The sequence below is a fragment of the Aspergillus ibericus genome, assembly GCF_003184845.1.
Source record: "Aspergillus ibericus CBS 121593 unplaced genomic scaffold BO80scaffold_72, whole genome shotgun sequence".
NCBI classification, from domain to species: Eukaryota; Fungi; Ascomycota; class Eurotiomycetes; order Eurotiales; family Aspergillaceae; genus Aspergillus; species Aspergillus ibericus.
Genome location: NW_020292170.1, coordinates 44,963 through 61,188, shown reverse-complemented (window position 1 = coordinate 61,188; position 16,226 = coordinate 44,963). Strand labels below are relative to the sequence as shown.

Sequence of the window (16,226 nt, the reverse complement as noted above, 5' to 3'; positions counted from 1 at the left end):
CTGACTACTCTATCTATACTTGCGAGATATTTGTTGCTGATATCATCGTTGTATCTAATTTATTGCATTCAATATAGAGGCCACCGAAATCTCTGAAGAATTTGCGTGGTTTTTATAGAGTTATAGTCAGAAACTCACTGCTTATATGAACGTGAGCGTATTGACCCAGCCAGATGATGACCTGCCAACCTCGAGGACAATCATGCTATCACTCTTCGCATTGCCAACCCTCCTTCCTGCATCTTCTCTTCCATCCACTTAGTGGCAGTCATCATATATCCTCCCAAATCAATCTCCACAGTCTCCACATCATCTAACCCATGCACCCAATTTATCTCCCCTGAAATAGATAATGAATTAGATGGAGAAGATACGATAGACCATCCCTACTAGTAACTCTGGACACAATATTCCAATACCTCAACCCCACCTCATCTTCGACTTTCCACAACCCAGCAACAACTAACCACATCAACAACATAACGCAGATATATATTTCCGTGGTCTTATATCCGCAGCACAGCAATCACATCACTTCATCTGCGTCATCTTAAAAAAGAGAGGGGATGGGTCGTATGTCTACCAATATATCATCGAGACACTGTCCCTGAAGCATGGTGTAATGGTTCCATTTGTAGAGGTGATTGTTGAGTCTGGCTTTGAAATAGGTTTTTGGTTTGGTGGTATAGAGATGTTGAGGAGGGGGGGGGAGATTCGGTTCTGTGTGGGGAGGATCCTATGTATGGGGTGGTGGCGGATGGGGCCAATGGGTTTAGGGGTGGTTCCGGGGAGATTGTTCGTCTTGGACTGGTTTGATGTGGAGGTTATGTGTAGTAGAGCGGAAGATTGAGTAGGAAGCGAGAAAACAGTATTGTTATGGATCTTTCCCTGTCTGGAGGGTGTGAGGGGGCATTGCCAGTTGGCCACTGGGTTATCCGGTCTGTTGAAATCAATTTCACTCCCTCAAACCGCGCACCTTCCGTTGGAAGCTTGCAGAGCATTGATGCCCTAGGTGTTGCTTCCTTCCCTTTGTGACCTTTGTACGGGCTTACCATCCGGTACTTACTCTATATCAGAAGTATAGATCCAGATTGATTGGATTCTGGGTGATGCTTGAGCCAATCCAACTACTAGTACCACCCACATCACGAAACAAGCATCCTCCTCCTCTCCATCTGCAACCCCTCCAACTCCTTCCGGGTCAACCACACCGATCCCACCCGCTCATTCGTCCCCTCCACCGACCGAACCAACAACACAAAAACCCCAATATGATCCCACGGCGCACACCGAGTAATATTATGTCGCGTTTCAAATAATATCAGTCCATTCCACTCCTCTTTCAGCAATTCTTCATGTCCCTCCTCTCCCTCTCTCGGCATCGGCCAGCAAAATAAAATTGGGGCGCGAGAGTATCCGTCCTCCACGGCGATAGAGAATGCAGGCGGGTCGCCGGGGAATCGACTGGCGAAGGCGACTCGGACCCGAAGGACGAGACAGTCGATGAGGAGATGAGGGGAAAGTTCAGGGAGGACTTTTTTGTCGGAGTGGATGTGGAAGAGCTCTTCGAGTGGGATGGGGTTGTGTTTGGGTTTGTGTTTGTGTTTGGTCTCGGGGATCCAGATGCGTAACGGGGCGTGATCGTGTAGTGGTTGTGGGAGGAGGTCATTCTCATCGCAGGTGAATCGGACTCGGAATAGAAAGTAGCTGTATGACACTGTGCCCGCCCAGCCGGCCCAGGACCAGCTGGGAAAGTCGGGGCGTCGGTGGAGGTGGGATTCCCGGGCGATAGGATTCTGTGTGTACATGGGTTCCCAGGCGAGAGCGCATGCGAAGCGGAGGTTAATATCTTGGACGAAAGGGTAGGAAGAGTCCTGGAAGAGAAAAGGAATCCCCCAGTAGGTGGTGTGGGTGGAGCGGGCGAGAATCCCGCGAAAGGCGTTGATGGCGTCGGATTCGTAGGACAGGTTCCGACTGGAATAGTGTGTGAGGTGCGTTCGGAATTCCCACGGCCGGGGAGGCATCCACGAGTAGTATTTTGCATCGCCGGCGCCGAGGTGGGTGAAGCGATCAGGGTCGAGGACGTTATAACTGGTATGTTTGAGGGGCTGGGATATGATGGTTGACTCGCAGTGGGTGGCCTCGGAGCACATAAAGTAGACCTGGTAGTCGGTGAAGAAGAGACATCGTCGAGAGAGGATGACTTCTTGGAATGTCCAGCCCCGAGTGATCCATGGACTGCGGGTTAGAGCTTGTCGGATGGATGGGAGCGTGGAAACCAGCCGGGTTTTGCCCGAGACAGCCTGCGGTTGATGCAGGCGTGGAACGGTGCCTACACCGGGTAATCCGGACTGAGTAATGTCGGAACCGGCTGCGATGATGGTGGCATAAGCGCCAGAATAGATTAGATCCATGCGCGAGATCTGATCGTGCTTTTCTTGAGCATCATCCTGGTTGATGCAGTATTTGTCAATCCAGAGATATCGTCCTCCGAGGTTCTTGACAACGGTGATGGCATCTTCGATGCTGGGATGCACCCGAGCTGGTAGAGTCTTTTGACGCCCTTGAGTGCCATCTATGATGTCCTCTGGCCGTGGTGGCCCCCAGACGTAGCTCAGAGCGTAATAGTCCCAGTCTGGCTTGAGGGGGAGTATTTTCCTCGTTTGGCAGTCGATGACTTTCAAGGCAAAGGGCGGACGAGTTGCGTGATCGGTGCATTTGGGTCCGTGATGACTTTGGCACTCTCTGATCCACTCTCGCAGTCGGTCGTAGTTGATCTGATTCGGAAGCACCAGATCGCCATGCGTCCGGGCACCACGAACCGCAACTGGCATGATGACACTCTGCTCCAAGTGGCTGCAGGTGTCGTACATTCTGGCCTCGCTAGTATTGAGTACATCATCACCCTGGCCGGGAAATACCGCGAGGAGAACGCTGTTTTCATCTTCCATATACGCATCGCCCCACCGGATCTCGTCGATGAGCTTGCGTCCCTTGACGCCTGTCGCTGTCTCTCCCGTAATCCCCACTTCTTTCAGGAGGCTGCTGAACGCTCGAAGATGGTATTCTCTGGTATCCCAGGCTGTTTGAGCAGCGACCCCGAGATCAAATTTCACCTGGTTGAATAGATTGCACATGGGGCATGGGAGCTCTCCGGGAGTAGGTAAACTCCCTAGAGATAGAATCGATATTCCATCGAGTCGCGCGTCACGAACCTCATCACTGAGCTGAAGAATGGCAGCAAAGTCAATGGCGCGACACCTGTCACACAGAGCTGGATCGCGGTCGTTAGCATTTCGCAGTGTATCCAGGCTCCCTGACTGGTCTGGTGTTTTGGACCTGAAAGGCAGCGAGATCAGCCGCATGGCCTACTTGTAGTCACCCGTGGATCAGAGGGACTTTATGTTGTCTGGAATTCGCCGAGCTGACCGGTGAAGATGACCCCACATCTCGTGATCAGGCTAAGCACTAGCTGCAGATGTCCCAACGAGCCGACATCACATGTCTGATATTCAGATATTACAGAGATATATCTCTGATAGGACTTATCAAAGGATCAAATAATCAAGACTGGGTGCTTCAGACGAGAGTTCTAAGAGGGAACTTGAGCGAGATCTCCTTTCGGAAGAAATGCCTGGACAGCACCATTCTCTGAGTGGTATCGTCGCAGATATGAGCAGATCGAAGGACATTCCACTCGAGCCCTAAGTTCAATAAACCATATACTGCGACTGGCTCTGCAATACCATAAATACAGCAACAATAGCGCTGCCGGGTCCTTTTCCCGAAGCAGATCTTCAAAAGGGCCATGGATACTATCCATGAAGATTTGAGACTGACCGATGGTGATTTTTGGGCGGTTCAGGATCTGGGATACCGCGTGCGCAGCACGGAAATACGGATTCGTTTCTGCTGTAGATGTGTCGTTCAAATTACACATGGCAGCCAAAGCCTGAGGCATACCATCTATGCCTCTTTGTGGCAAAGGGGACTGCATCTCAGCAAAGGTCGCTGCCAGGACGTGAAACAGACTGTCCGGTCGCAGGGGGTTCACAATGTGCCACAATAACATTTTACTCTTGCTCAGACGCAACCAGTCCAGGTCGGAGTCAGATGATGTCAAAGGCCACGCTTGTTCGGCTGTGTATGCATCGGACGAGAAGGTTAAGATGACCAGCGCAGCCGCAGTGCCCCAGATGGGATCCTTGTCTTCTGTCTGGATTGGTCCACTTAGTCGATTGTTCAAGAGTACGGTGGCTTGAGACCAGTGATAGCACTCTTCTAGAGTGCGACGACAGCCGGACCTTTTCAGATGGCGGTCATATGTAAGCGCCACCGCTAGAGAGGCGTGCATTAGAAAAGGATACTACAAACTGTGTTAACTGATGCAGCCATGGCGGAAATTAAGAAAGCTCACGGTGAAAGCCAGTTCTAGCAGCTTGCGATTCACTTGTATCATGTTAGGATTGTCTGGAGGAATCAGACTCCGTCCCAGATACCGGCTGATAAACTCTTGGCACCTGGCATCCAAGTGATAGCATGTCGATTCGTCCGATGTCCAAACAGCATTGCTGGGAGGAGACTGAACTACCAACTGCCGGTCAGCAGCAACAGGCTGAAGGTCGGGAATGTTGGACATAAAGGGGCATAATAATCCAAAGGAACGACATCTCTTGCACTGGGGTTTGCTTTCATCGCACTTGAGTTTGCGAAGCTTGCAATTGCGGCAGCCAAATCTCGACCTCCGCCGAACCTTACCCTCCCGCCCATCTCTTGGGCCAGTCGAAGGCATACTGGTAGTTTAAATGAGGGATTTGGTTGATGAATTGGAATGGAGGACACGTGCAAACCATCGTCGCCCCAGGCATACAACGCTAACCCCTTTCGGATAATATCTTCGCGCTAGCCCGATCTCGGCTACGGACGGCTCTGATTGGCTGTGAGTGGCCTGCAATCTACAATAGTATACCAACGTCACTGCCCCAAAAATAATGTTATAAGGAGGGACATTTCTCCCAATCCAATTTGCAACACGGATTTGAATCTACACCTTGAAGCCTTCACTTCACAAACAATCAATAATGACCACCCACCTCGCCGCCGTCTCTTCGGCCAAAGGCACCCCCTTTGAGCTCCAAACCCGCGCCACGCCGAAACCCGGTCCGGATGAGCTCCTCATCGTCGTCAAATCCATCGCCCTCAACCCGGCGGACGGCATCATGCGGGACAAAGGTCTCTTCATACCGACCTATCCCACAGTCATTGGCTTCGATTTCGCGGGGCTAGTCCTTGAGGCCGGCAACAACGTCCCCGTCGCTTTCCAACCAAGCACCCGTATTGCTGCCTACGCCGCCGCCGTCTGGAAATCCTGTGACCCGGACTACGGGGCCTTTCAGGAGCGGTGTCTCATCCCCTGGCAGCATGCGTTGTGTCTTCCAGAGGGGGTATCTTGGCACCAAGCGGCAACTCTGCCTGTCGCTGGCCAGGTGCCTCTGAGCGCGTGGGATATGATGGGGATTCAACGGGTGGGAGGGGCCACCATTTCTTCTCCGCGAAAGAGAGAAGCGCTACTAATTTGGGGTGCTTCTTCGAGTGTGGGAACGATGGGCGTGCAAACTGCCCGGCTGTTGCGTGATGATCCCGGCTCTTCGATCGCTGCTGTGTATGCCACGGCTGGTGCGGCGAATCATGAGTACGTAGGCTCTTTAGGCGCGGATCACGTCTTCGATTACAAAGAGCCACAGGTTGTGGATGCGATTATTTCGGCGGCTAAGTATGATGGCCTGGTAATCCGGCACTGTTTCCTTGCTACGGGGCAGCTGGCGCCGTGTCAAGCTGTCCTGAAAGCTTTTGTGGGAGATGATCGGAACGCAACGATTGGGTCCGCTCCAGTGGTTCCGCCGGATACTGAAGAGGTGGATGGAGTGGAAGTCATCTTTTTGATGCCGTCGATGGATGAAGGGGAGAGGTTGGCTCAGTTTGAATATTGGATGAGGATGTTGAGGGAGAACTTGGTTGGTGGGGCTATCAGTCCAAGCCCAGAGCCGAAAATTGTGGGAAAGGGGTTGGGGGCGATTAATGCTGGGTTGGATGTCCTACAACGGGGGGTGAGTTGTACGAAGTTGGTGATTGAAATGGAGTGACATTATGGAATGCCGATGCAGCTTATTGGCGTGGGTGTTTAGATAGATGCCACATCCATTTACTGGACAGAGCATACAATCTAGTCATCTTTATCATTTCTTCTTTCAGACCAGGAATAGAGGGTTCTTTGACGTAGTTTGTCCCAAAAATGAAAGATGTTATTCTTGTGAGGGTCTCACTGTTTACATAACTCTTAGAGTTATCTCGAGTATAAGGTAGGAAACGGAGCACTGCTGGACAGCTCTCTGGCACCTCGAGGGGAATTTTATAACCCAAGTGTGACAGGCGGTGCTGTGGCGTAGACTCATGTCGTCGCTGATCATTTTGTTCTGTCAGCTGCAGCTTCCCCAAAATGTGACGTATTCATTGGGTGCGTAGAGCTGACATGAACATGGCATTAAAATTAGGATATATAACCGTTTGTTTCGCGAACAACACCAAGATCACTAAGGGATGTTAGGTGAAACCTCCAAATTGATATTGACCATGGTCCAATAGATGAGAAACAGGCAGCTGGGTTACAGGGTCCAGTTGGTTCCTTCGGCTGCAAGCATCCTTAGATACTATATTCCCATTAGTATAGTAAGTTGATCATGGCCTCCAGCTGTCCAGGGGATCGTCGAAGAGATAGTTAAACAACCATTTATATCGAGACGTTTGACCCCAATAAACTCGGTATTAGTAAGCATAAATCTATAACGCGCTTTGTGTTGGTTTATATAGAAATTCACCTGCGTTAAGACCTGCTTGTACTATTCTTGAAAGAAGGCGTTCTGCGAATGCCGGTAATTAAAACGCCATTTCTATGAGATTTTTATGTCTCCTGGGGCTCGGTTCGTGCTTTCGGCGTAGGTCCCCCCCACGACGACGAATGCAGTGTCTGGTCGAAACTGGTCGACGTACGCTGCAGAGCCTCCGCTGTCAAATGTGATCGGCAAATCGAAGGTGGAAATGGGGTTCATCTCTGATAGCGGCAGGAGGGGACCTGAACGGATCGGACACGATCTGCTTTGAGTTCAAAATGCCGCCGTATCGTTGAATAATTGTTGCATAATTGAACTCTGGCCAATCGACGACCTGGATGATGTCTCCCGCACCATAGCGGGGGTTCGTTGTATTCCGCGATGGGGCAGCACCTTGAATAGGAATAGCCGGGAGGGCAACAGAGAGATACTGCAGAAGAGACTGGTTGCTCATATTGTAGTGGTGCTGTATCACACCTGGTGAATAGGACTTAGAAGCAATGGCTCCACGTGGTGGGTACCTATTGGTAGCTGATCGTCGAAATAGGCAGGAGGCATGGGAATAGAGACACAAAATAGAAGGCGTGGAGGAAAAATAACTAGATATATAAGAAACAAATCTCCAATGTTACACTTCTATCTGATGGGGAAGCAATGGTGAGGGGTTAGCACGTAGGTTGATTGGTGTGGCTGCACAATAGTAAGCGCTCATTGGAACGTTGGATCAGGACCATGATTGATAGGACCTGAAGCACCTGTGTTCTCACTCAGAGTCACAGCGGGCGCTTACATGCAGCCACTGAAACAGTCCCACTTTGAGATTCCCACCGGCGGCAATGTAGTGGATCTGATTCGCAAGATCCAGCGGTTGGGCCTCTCGCGATCCATAACGAGCAAATTATATTACAATCATTTAACTTACGTAATCCCGCTATTATTAGCTAACCAAGACCTGTCCACTTTTTGTTCCCCTTGATAGAAATATGACATCCACAGGACAACAATGCACCTACGAAGCGCTCCCTTGGAAGAACATGGACCCCTCCAATATTAATATTATCAGGCAGATTACGTGCTCTGATTCGTCTACCATATTCGAGGTAGATCTGGATGGACAAAAGTATGCATTGAAGCTTTTCCACGACAACGGCGACCCTGGATATACCGAAAATGGTCGTGATTTGAACAGATTTCGCTGCGAGTTAAATGCTTACAAGAAGCTTCTTACTTCTGGTGTCTGTGCACGCGGTTTCGTGCCAAAATTCTACGGCTACATCAATCGAATGGATCCCGCAGCATTCCAGCCTGCTTTACAATCTTTCGCCCGAGACAAGCTAAGGCCGAGAGCAATATTGCTAGAATATTTCCCAAATGCAGAGAGTTTGAACTGCGTGAACTACTCGGACGCGCTCTATCCCCAGGCAATTGAGGGCATGCAGGAGATACACAGGGCGGGTGTTCACCATCAAGACATCTACCCCAAAAACCTTCTCCTTGTCCGTGGAAACCCCGACAGGCTGGTCTGGATTGACTTTGATGTTGCAACGACATTCACCGACTTTGGACCTGAACAGCTGGCCCGCTGCGACCACGAAATTGCGCTTGTGAAAGGATTCGCGGAAGCTCTGGTATGGGTTCCGTTGCTGTCTATATTGGAATCATTTAGTGTGCTAACTAACGAATCCAGAGAGATGACCAGGCGGAGGGACTCCCACCGAATACGAAATTCTATTAAGGGTTCCATAGGTGTTTATATATTTTGACAATGTTTGGTGGCGTTTACGCTTGCTTTCTTGTAACAGATATCAGTCGGGGCGGAGTTTCAAGCAAGGGCCGTTTGGGTTTATTTTACTCCTTATATAACCATGAATCAACATCTATATTCCCAAGAGCCGTTCTCGAAGCCAATTGGATGCTGCCTTAGCTACACCGTCTGCGCTGCAAGCCTCGTCTAACCTATTTAAATTTTAGATTATATATATAAATATAGATGTATGCAATATCAGTACAGTATATTATTGAAAAGTATATCTACTTACTAGATATAGAAGACGAGAGAAAAATTTTATATTATTCAATAATTTCTCTAGAACAACATTAGTCTAGTTCCAGCCTTGGCAGGATTCACAGAGGATTCCATGCAGCAGTCAGGTCTTGTCTGACTACTAATTGTTACTCCATACCCGACCACCAGACAGTTCAAGGGCAGGTTCAATTAGCAAACGTCGCGCCCTTGTCTTAAGCCCCTGAAGATTACCGTTCTACCGCATTCTACTGTCGAATGTTAGCGCCGTTCAGTATTGGCGAGCCATGATGAGTATACATTGTTAGTGCCGGCTCGACGGGGAGCGCAGGTTCCCATCCAGTGTCAACCCGCCTGATGGCACTACAAAGGGAGGACAGTGCTATCAAAATCTCCTGTTAGTCCAGGGTCTATATTCAATACTGATGCACTCACGTATGGTGTATATAGATTTCTTGGATACATGACAGCCGAAATCTCACATCAACTGCCTCTACCTGATTGTAGTCCAGCAACCGAAGACAGTCGCGCTACTCGTCCTCGTTGTGATCATCAAACGGCCAGTGTCGATTCGTCATCTCGCGCTCATGGTCTGTGTCAAGTGATGCAAGGCCATCGACTTTCATCTGACGAGCACGGGCACAGGCAGCTTCATAATCTTCTGCAGGGGTCCAACCGTCCACACCGATGCCAATAACGTTGCGAATCTGTTTGAGTTGGAGATCAACCTCTTCCTGCAGGCCTTGTAAGTGCATGATGGAATCAGCCCTGGTCGTAGAGAATGAGACCGGACACGGGTCGGTGGAATATTCGTGCCAGGATTTAGTAAGTAGAACAAGGTCAGCCTGAAGCGGGATATTATTCCCCTCCCAGGGCTCGCTGGCATGGTTAAAAATGCGGCGTGTAAGCATGTTCGTAGCATGTTCCATGGCCCGAAAGTGAGGTTCATTGAAACGCTGCGTGAAGGCCAAGTAGAAAAAGTGGGTATGGCGACGTTGAAAATCATGAAGAATGTCGGCCTTTTCTTCCTCGTCCATGCCTTCTAGATCTGGACGCGGCGGTGGGCGAAAGTGAAGCGATTCCGGGTCGTCGTAGTTCTGAAAGAATTTCGGGATCCCGCTGGCGAGAAAGAGTGGCAGCACCGATGCGTGTTGCCAGTCAATTAAACCGACAATGTCGAGATCGTCCGAGACAAAAATGTTGTTCGGCTGAAGATCAGGGTGGCGAAGAACAGGCCGTGACAATTCATTTGACGGGAGCAGTGCAGGAGCAATCTTGAGGTAGGATTCCAGCGAAGCAATATGCTCGCTGGGATCGGACAATCGGTAATCCATGGATTCACGATATGCGCGCTCAAATGGGAAGCGCGGCCGGCCATATGCACGCAGCCAGGCCAGTTCTTTCAGCGCAGGATTTCGGAGAACATCGATCGGGTCCTCCCCTAGTATATGGTCAGAGGGGCGACAAGCTGGCATAAGAAAGACTTACAAGGACCGCGATCAATACGGAGCGACGCACGCTCTGCAAACCACCATTTAAGAGCCGCATCAGGACTGATGCAGAAATCTGAGTCGGGGATGACAATGCGTGGTGAGTCCGATGGCAGGTCGCTGGCATAGTATATGCTTCCGCTCGCAGGCAGCTCAATAGCATGAAGCTTTGCTTCTAGCTGTACAAGCTGCAGAAGCACCTTCAGACGTTCTCGATCAGATAACGCGAACCACCGATCACCAAGTGGTCTTCCTGGTAACTTCTCCATGATGATATACTCGGAGCCAACAGCATTTTTAGCATCTGTGGAGTATGCATACACACGGGGCACAGGAAGACCATGAGCCCGAAGGAGGGCCAAGGTTGCCACCTCACTAGCGACTGCCATTTTCTTGGGTTCAGTTGAGGGATATGGCAATCGGACAAGGACCTGAGTATTATCAAGCATGGTGATCTGGAGGACACGATTGAAGCCTCCTTCCGCCAGCTTCGACAGACTCTTGATATCTGTATCGCATCTTTCCAGCGACTGAGCAGCGGTGCTTTTCAATGCATCGACATTGAACTCTCTGTGGCGCTCAGCAAGACGGAGGTTCTCGTTGTATCTACCCGGATAAGCTATCAGAGTTGGGAAGAGGGCATCGTTGAGCAACTCACATCCATCGACCAGAGGTGTATTCGAAGAGTCGACGATTGTCATTCATCGTTGAAACCTTCCTGGAGTTGAATGTCGAGGAGGACACAGCATGAATCCAGACAGACAGAGATCGAGTGACCGAAGATGGACGCCATGTCCATGGTGCCACTTTCGAGTTGACCATGCCGAAGACAGTCCGTTAATGAAAGTGGAATGTTGGTGGTTGAGGAAGTGAAATGCGCTTAGTCATCATTCAATAGACACCCCCTCACGTTGTGAGAGGGAGTTGTGAGCTATTAGAGGATTTATATCAGCGTACTACATAATGGCACTGAATCTGCGGCCCTTGTCAATGGTGATTAACCCAATACTTTGTGTAGTATTGTCATTTACAAGTATCCTGCCTCTTAATATAGGAAGAGATATTATCTAGGGCTGGTATACTATTGATATACCGTGAAAAGTAGTATTTTCATAGCTCCGGTTTAGAGAAAGCAGGGATGTTTAACATGATAGAGTCGGTCAAGTCAGGTTAATCAAGATTCACTGTGCTAACTGCTGACTATTATAGTTACAATTATATTATTGAAGTCGATAACAATTCATTAACAAGTATATCTATATGTGATCACAGATTAACTGGATGGTGCCGTGCATGTTCAGGCTGTCTCTCCCATTTCCAGGCCCTGCCACACCAACAGCGATGAATGTGAGGAGAGATGTGCGAATCTCGAATATAGCGCACATCCGCCTCGCGGCCAAGTCATCGAAATCGTTGTAATCCACCCACTTGTACTGGAGGTCTGAAGGGCACTGCCAGAAGGTTACTTATGGTATGGTCCCTGGAAAGAGGGGAGCGAGCATTAAGGCGGACGACTGGCACCATTCCGGACCTTGGGTGGATATCTTAAGTGGTGAACTGAAGGGTCAGGAAGATGCGTGGGTATCAGAAGGAAGTATTGACAAAGGCCGGAGATTTAGACCGATATAATCCCGGACTGCTGCTGGACATGAAAGAAAGAAGGGGACGGTGGCTCCTGCGGTTAGATCGATGGAGGAGGTGTCTTTGGCCGCGTGTGTCAACGTGATGGACCACTCCAGCCCATTGTGGTTGCAATAATGGCTATATGTTCTATAGGATCAGACACCAGGATGAGCGAGCGTCCTGAGATGGATTCAGTACACACCACATGATATGTGGTTCATCACGACCCTATAGTCTGGTTGTATCCTGCTCAAGCACCTCGGGTAGAGAGCCATGAGTGACCTAAATCTCCGAGCGGAAGGCGCATATCGTCATTTCCTCCTCTCTGTTGCAGGCAGGTTCGCGTAGAAGCCAGCTCTCCAAACTGATTTGTAGATACCAGGAATCGCATTTGATTGCGCTGATAATGACCATATGAGTGTCAATGAACTCAGGCGATGATGTGCTCTAAATTCACATTTCCTCCCCGGACAGCGAACACGAGTAATGAGAGTGTGTGCTGGGAGTAAATATCTATAAGCCATACTTGAAGAATAAGTGTGGTGACGAAGAGACGGCCCAATACAAGGGTACCGAATAACGTGGGGATGTGCATCTCCCTCATTGTGCGTCACATCAGGCAACGGAATAGAGTTCATTGCCGGTGTGTGGACCTGAGACCCCCATCCATAGTCAAGGATAAGTTTGTCATAGCCAGCGGCGCCAAAGTGGCCTTTCCAAGCTGGATGGGCAGATCATTGCAGCGGAACATGTTATATAGCTGAGTTGGCGGGAAGTGCGCTGCGAGATAGGTGGGTAGGTCAGTCTCCCAGGAGCGTGCGTTGTCGGCGAAGGCGAGCGTAATGTAGAATCCATGGTTGTTTTGATAGCGTGATGCTATGATGCTGTATGAGGTTTTGAGAGCAGTTCAGCATCGACGGTAGTGGAGATATTAGCATGCTTGACGAATACCGAAGAGGATTGCGAGAGGTTTGATGTTCAAAGTCTTCTTTTTGCACCCTGTCATGGATTGGAAGTCCGAGCGATTGGTCTTCTTTGCAGGGTTTGTCGATATATCGGGTTGAATAATGCTGGTGAAGGGAAGATGTTCCGAGTTATATGTCGATAGGGGTTGGGTATTAAACACATCTGGCCCGATTTATATACTGTTCCCATGAACGACTAGATATCTTGTCAGTGCAAGCACCCTCAAATAAAGATATCATGTAACTTACCTAGTTAACCCATGATTCCCAAATTCAAACATAGGCATCATCCACTCGGTCATATCTTAGCTTCCCGCAACGCCCTTCCACCCACAGTGGCAACAAATTCGACCAGACGCCTAAGCACACAGTCGAACCAGACACATTATCCAAAATGCAAGGAGTGTAACGGACTGGCATCGAATTACCATCAAGCACATCGTATCGGCCCTACCATACGATGCAGCTCCAATACTCCTTCCTCTATTTACATGTCGAAACCGCTGATCAAATGCTCTCTGCGTTCACAGAGGCAACGTAGTCTGACATGGGAGGTTGTAGTGCCAATCCGGGTACAGCATCCTGGCGCGTGGACCCAGCACGACAATATGTTGGATGAATCCAAGGCAAGTACTATCATCCAAGCATGAACAATAACAGCATATCGAGGATCCGCCCAACATGGTTCATGAATCGGGTTGGACAAGACCAGACATGAGCTTCAGTGAATGAAGATGCTCACCTAGCACCGTCTGCATACCTTGCTTGTAGTTACAAGATGAAGGCCACGCTTTGAGGGAGTACTTGTGGCATCTTCTGGAATATAGGACTCAGTGGACTTGGGACGGTGCAGGGGAGGACATGTAGAATCGCTATGAGCCCTTTATCCGAACGGCTGAACCTGTATCCAGCGATAGTCGCGGAGATGGTTCGAGACGTGACGTTCATCGAGCTGCGTGTAAGACCAGAGTAATAAGAACAATACAGCATCGGCATGACTTGGTGACCATGGTGAGGCAAAATAGCGATGCTCTACAGCCTGATTGTAAATGCGAAAGCCATGAACATGCCCCGGTGGATCAATCCGGAACAGTGGGATGGAGTTATGATGTGTACTGATGATCAAGTGATTCGCGAACCCACCAAAGTGATATCAGCTCATCCCGTCGCCCTCCAACATTATAATGAGCTTTTGGCTGTTTTGTGTCGAATGTTTGCATATATCGTGGTAGCGTTGCTCTTCCTTGCTCCGATGTTTTGAGTATCTGATATGGTCGCCTTCGTGTCGTTCCTGAGGAGAGATATCCAATTGGCAGTCGGGAACTTAAAGACTTGATAGATCGGATAGAAGATGTGGATGCTGTTCACGAGGTAGATGGACCTTGAGAGGGACCTTTGATGTTGGTTTTTGCATGCAGCAAGTATGTGATAAGGGGTTCATTCCTACTATAGCATGGCCCACCAATACACTCGTAATCCACGACTGTTGGTAAAACTATTTTCTTGTGCGGGGCAAGTTCTGTTCACATATTGCTTCCTGTGAAAAACTGAGGTGGGTCTCCTAAGTGCTTGTAGCAGAAGGTGGACGTCGGGGTTCGTCTATGGTAATAGTTCGTGCCAGTCGTGACGGGTGGAAAACCACCACCGCCGGTGAGAATCGGAAGGAAGTCCATAGCATTGCTGGACACTTTGGACATGACGATATGTTCTGGGATGGTAGAGAAATATGGAGGTCCTGTTTCGCATATGTCTGGGAATGCCACTCGTCTGCAGGTTAGGGTTCATCGGCTGTTGTTTGAGTTATCAGGAGAAACCATTCTAATGGATCATATCGTGTGCTGCCATCATTTATGGCAAGGAGAACAGACATCACTTGCTCACCACGTTGCATTAGGCGCTTGAGGTAAATTGTAGCCACCTTCGAGGACGTTGAAATGAGTACTAAATCCACATTGAGAATCTGCCTGGAGGTGGAATCCGTGTAGAAATCGTGGGACAGGACATGCGTGGCGATGAGAAAGAACGAGCACGGCAAGACAAGTCTTCCAGATTGGACGTGTGTATAGAAGCTTGTGTAGAAACAACGAACTGCTGACTCCGAGAAGACCAGAATGTCAAGCGGAGAGCTTCGTCGTGGCTTCATTCACATTGTGTTCACCCTGAGATCATCTGCACGCCCACTAAGCCAGAAGAGAATGTATCCAGCCAGTGATCTCCATATTTAAGATTGCTTGAAAACATCTGATAGGAATGAAAACGGGCAACAAGCAAGATGTGTGCGATATCACATCTTAAAAGCCCACTCCACAACATCGATGCATGTTTTGTTTGTCATTTCGCTTGAACACACTGCTTCTGCAGCAGATATGATGGCATAAAAATATGTGCTATACGACAGTGGCACCGACAATCCTTCAAAGTAGTCATATGGTCCATCGAAGCATCCACAGCACCGATGACGCGAGGAATATACAGGCTGTATATACTTTCAGAAGTGGCTCATTCTAACATAGAATGAATCATCAAGCTGATGCAACTCCCTGGAGTAGGCGTAGCCGTGGTGTCCGCGAAGGGTGTCTTGACAACAGTTCATCTCAAAAGCATGGAGCCTGTCTAAATATCCGCATGAGACAGGCACAACATGTGGGACGTTGATAATTTGTTTAAACTCAGATGAGGTGACCCAGACCAGGTTAGATCAGAAAGGCCGCTGTCGAAGACGATGAAAACGATAGCCGATTTCATCATCCGATCAACTCAACGCAAGACCTTATAATCCCACCATGTGGTGATGATAGTGAGTAATTCAAGTGAAGATTCAGGGTGACTAGCTTGATTTGTGATGCCACCAATTCAAACAGATCCTGGTCTGCGGTCTCTGTGAGAGTCATTGTGAATCCGTACCCGGATTGCGAAAATGCACGAGACAAGCAGGGAGTGTAGAAGAATTCCCCGCGGTTGAAAGGAGGTGGTTATATATAAAAAGCGCACCCATCGCAAGTTGCTTGATACCAAAGGAAGTACCCACATGTATGGCGCTTCTACTCATTCTAGAGTTCCTTTGGTGATGGCATCTGGAAATGAGGTTGATACTTTTTAGTGAATGTCTCCTGTTGGGACAGAAGATGAAGCCCCGGTACGAAGGAACAGAAGGACGATCGTAGCCCTCGAACTTTGTCATGAACCACTTTCACAGCAGACGGTGACATGAAGCCTTGGTGCGCTGTTGGTGAAAGGG

General features: G+C 49.2%; 6 protein-coding genes across 6 annotated transcripts; 2 read left to right on the top strand and 4 right to left on the bottom strand.

The window, feature by feature from the left end:
* Positions 1–1,187: 1,187 nt before the first annotated feature.
* On the bottom strand, positions 1,188–3,296 carry BO80DRAFT_321229 (HET domain-containing protein; the record flags this gene model as incomplete). The annotated part of the gene is made up of 1 exon (XM_025715128.1): positions 1,188–3,296. A coding segment is annotated over one exon (2,109 nt), but the record flags the coding sequence as incomplete, so codon positions are not given.
* Positions 3,297–3,592: 296 nt separating this feature from the next.
* BO80DRAFT_368471 (Zn(II)2Cys6 transcription factor domain-containing protein) lies at positions 3,593–4,792 on the bottom strand (the record flags this gene model as incomplete). The annotated part of the gene is made up of 2 exons (XM_025716339.1): positions 3,593–4,366; positions 4,418–4,792. The coding sequence occupies 2 exons, from the start codon at positions 4,790–4,792 to the stop codon at positions 3,593–3,595; spliced, it is 1,149 nt and encodes a 382-aa protein (XP_025569869.1).
* A 221-nt stretch (positions 4,793–5,013) lies between these two features.
* On the top strand, positions 5,014–6,266 carry BO80DRAFT_429780 (zinc-binding alcohol dehydrogenase family protein). The gene has a single exon (XM_025720558.1). The coding sequence runs from the start codon at positions 5,082–5,084 to the stop codon at positions 6,141–6,143; it is 1,062 nt and encodes a 353-aa protein (XP_025569868.1). The 5' UTR covers positions 5,014–5,081; the 3' UTR covers positions 6,144–6,266.
* Positions 6,267–6,808: 542 nt separating this feature from the next.
* On the bottom strand, positions 6,809–7,442 carry BO80DRAFT_429779 (uncharacterized protein). The gene has a single exon (XM_025720557.1). It carries the CDS (start codon positions 7,104–7,106, stop codon positions 6,948–6,950), a length of 159 nt encoding a protein of 52 aa, XP_025569867.1. The 5' UTR covers positions 7,107–7,442; the 3' UTR covers positions 6,809–6,947.
* A 439-nt stretch (positions 7,443–7,881) lies between these two features.
* BO80DRAFT_393711 (serine/threonine protein kinase) lies at positions 7,882–8,774 on the top strand. Its single transcript, XM_025717267.1, has 2 exons — positions 7,882–8,515; positions 8,575–8,774. The coding sequence occupies exons 1-2, from the start codon at positions 7,922–7,924 to the stop codon at positions 8,620–8,622; spliced, it is 642 nt and encodes a 213-aa protein (XP_025569866.1). The 5' UTR covers positions 7,882–7,921; the 3' UTR covers positions 8,623–8,774.
* A 664-nt stretch (positions 8,775–9,438) lies between these two features.
* On the bottom strand, positions 9,439–11,105 carry BO80DRAFT_418693 (phosphotransferase family protein; the record flags this gene model as incomplete). The annotated part of the gene is made up of 4 exons (XM_025718277.1): positions 9,439–10,118; positions 10,143–10,351; positions 10,399–11,006; positions 11,059–11,105. The coding sequence occupies 4 exons, from the start codon at positions 11,103–11,105 to the stop codon at positions 9,441–9,443; spliced, it is 1,542 nt and encodes a 513-aa protein (XP_025569865.1).
* Positions 11,106–16,226: the final 5,121 nt, after the last annotated feature.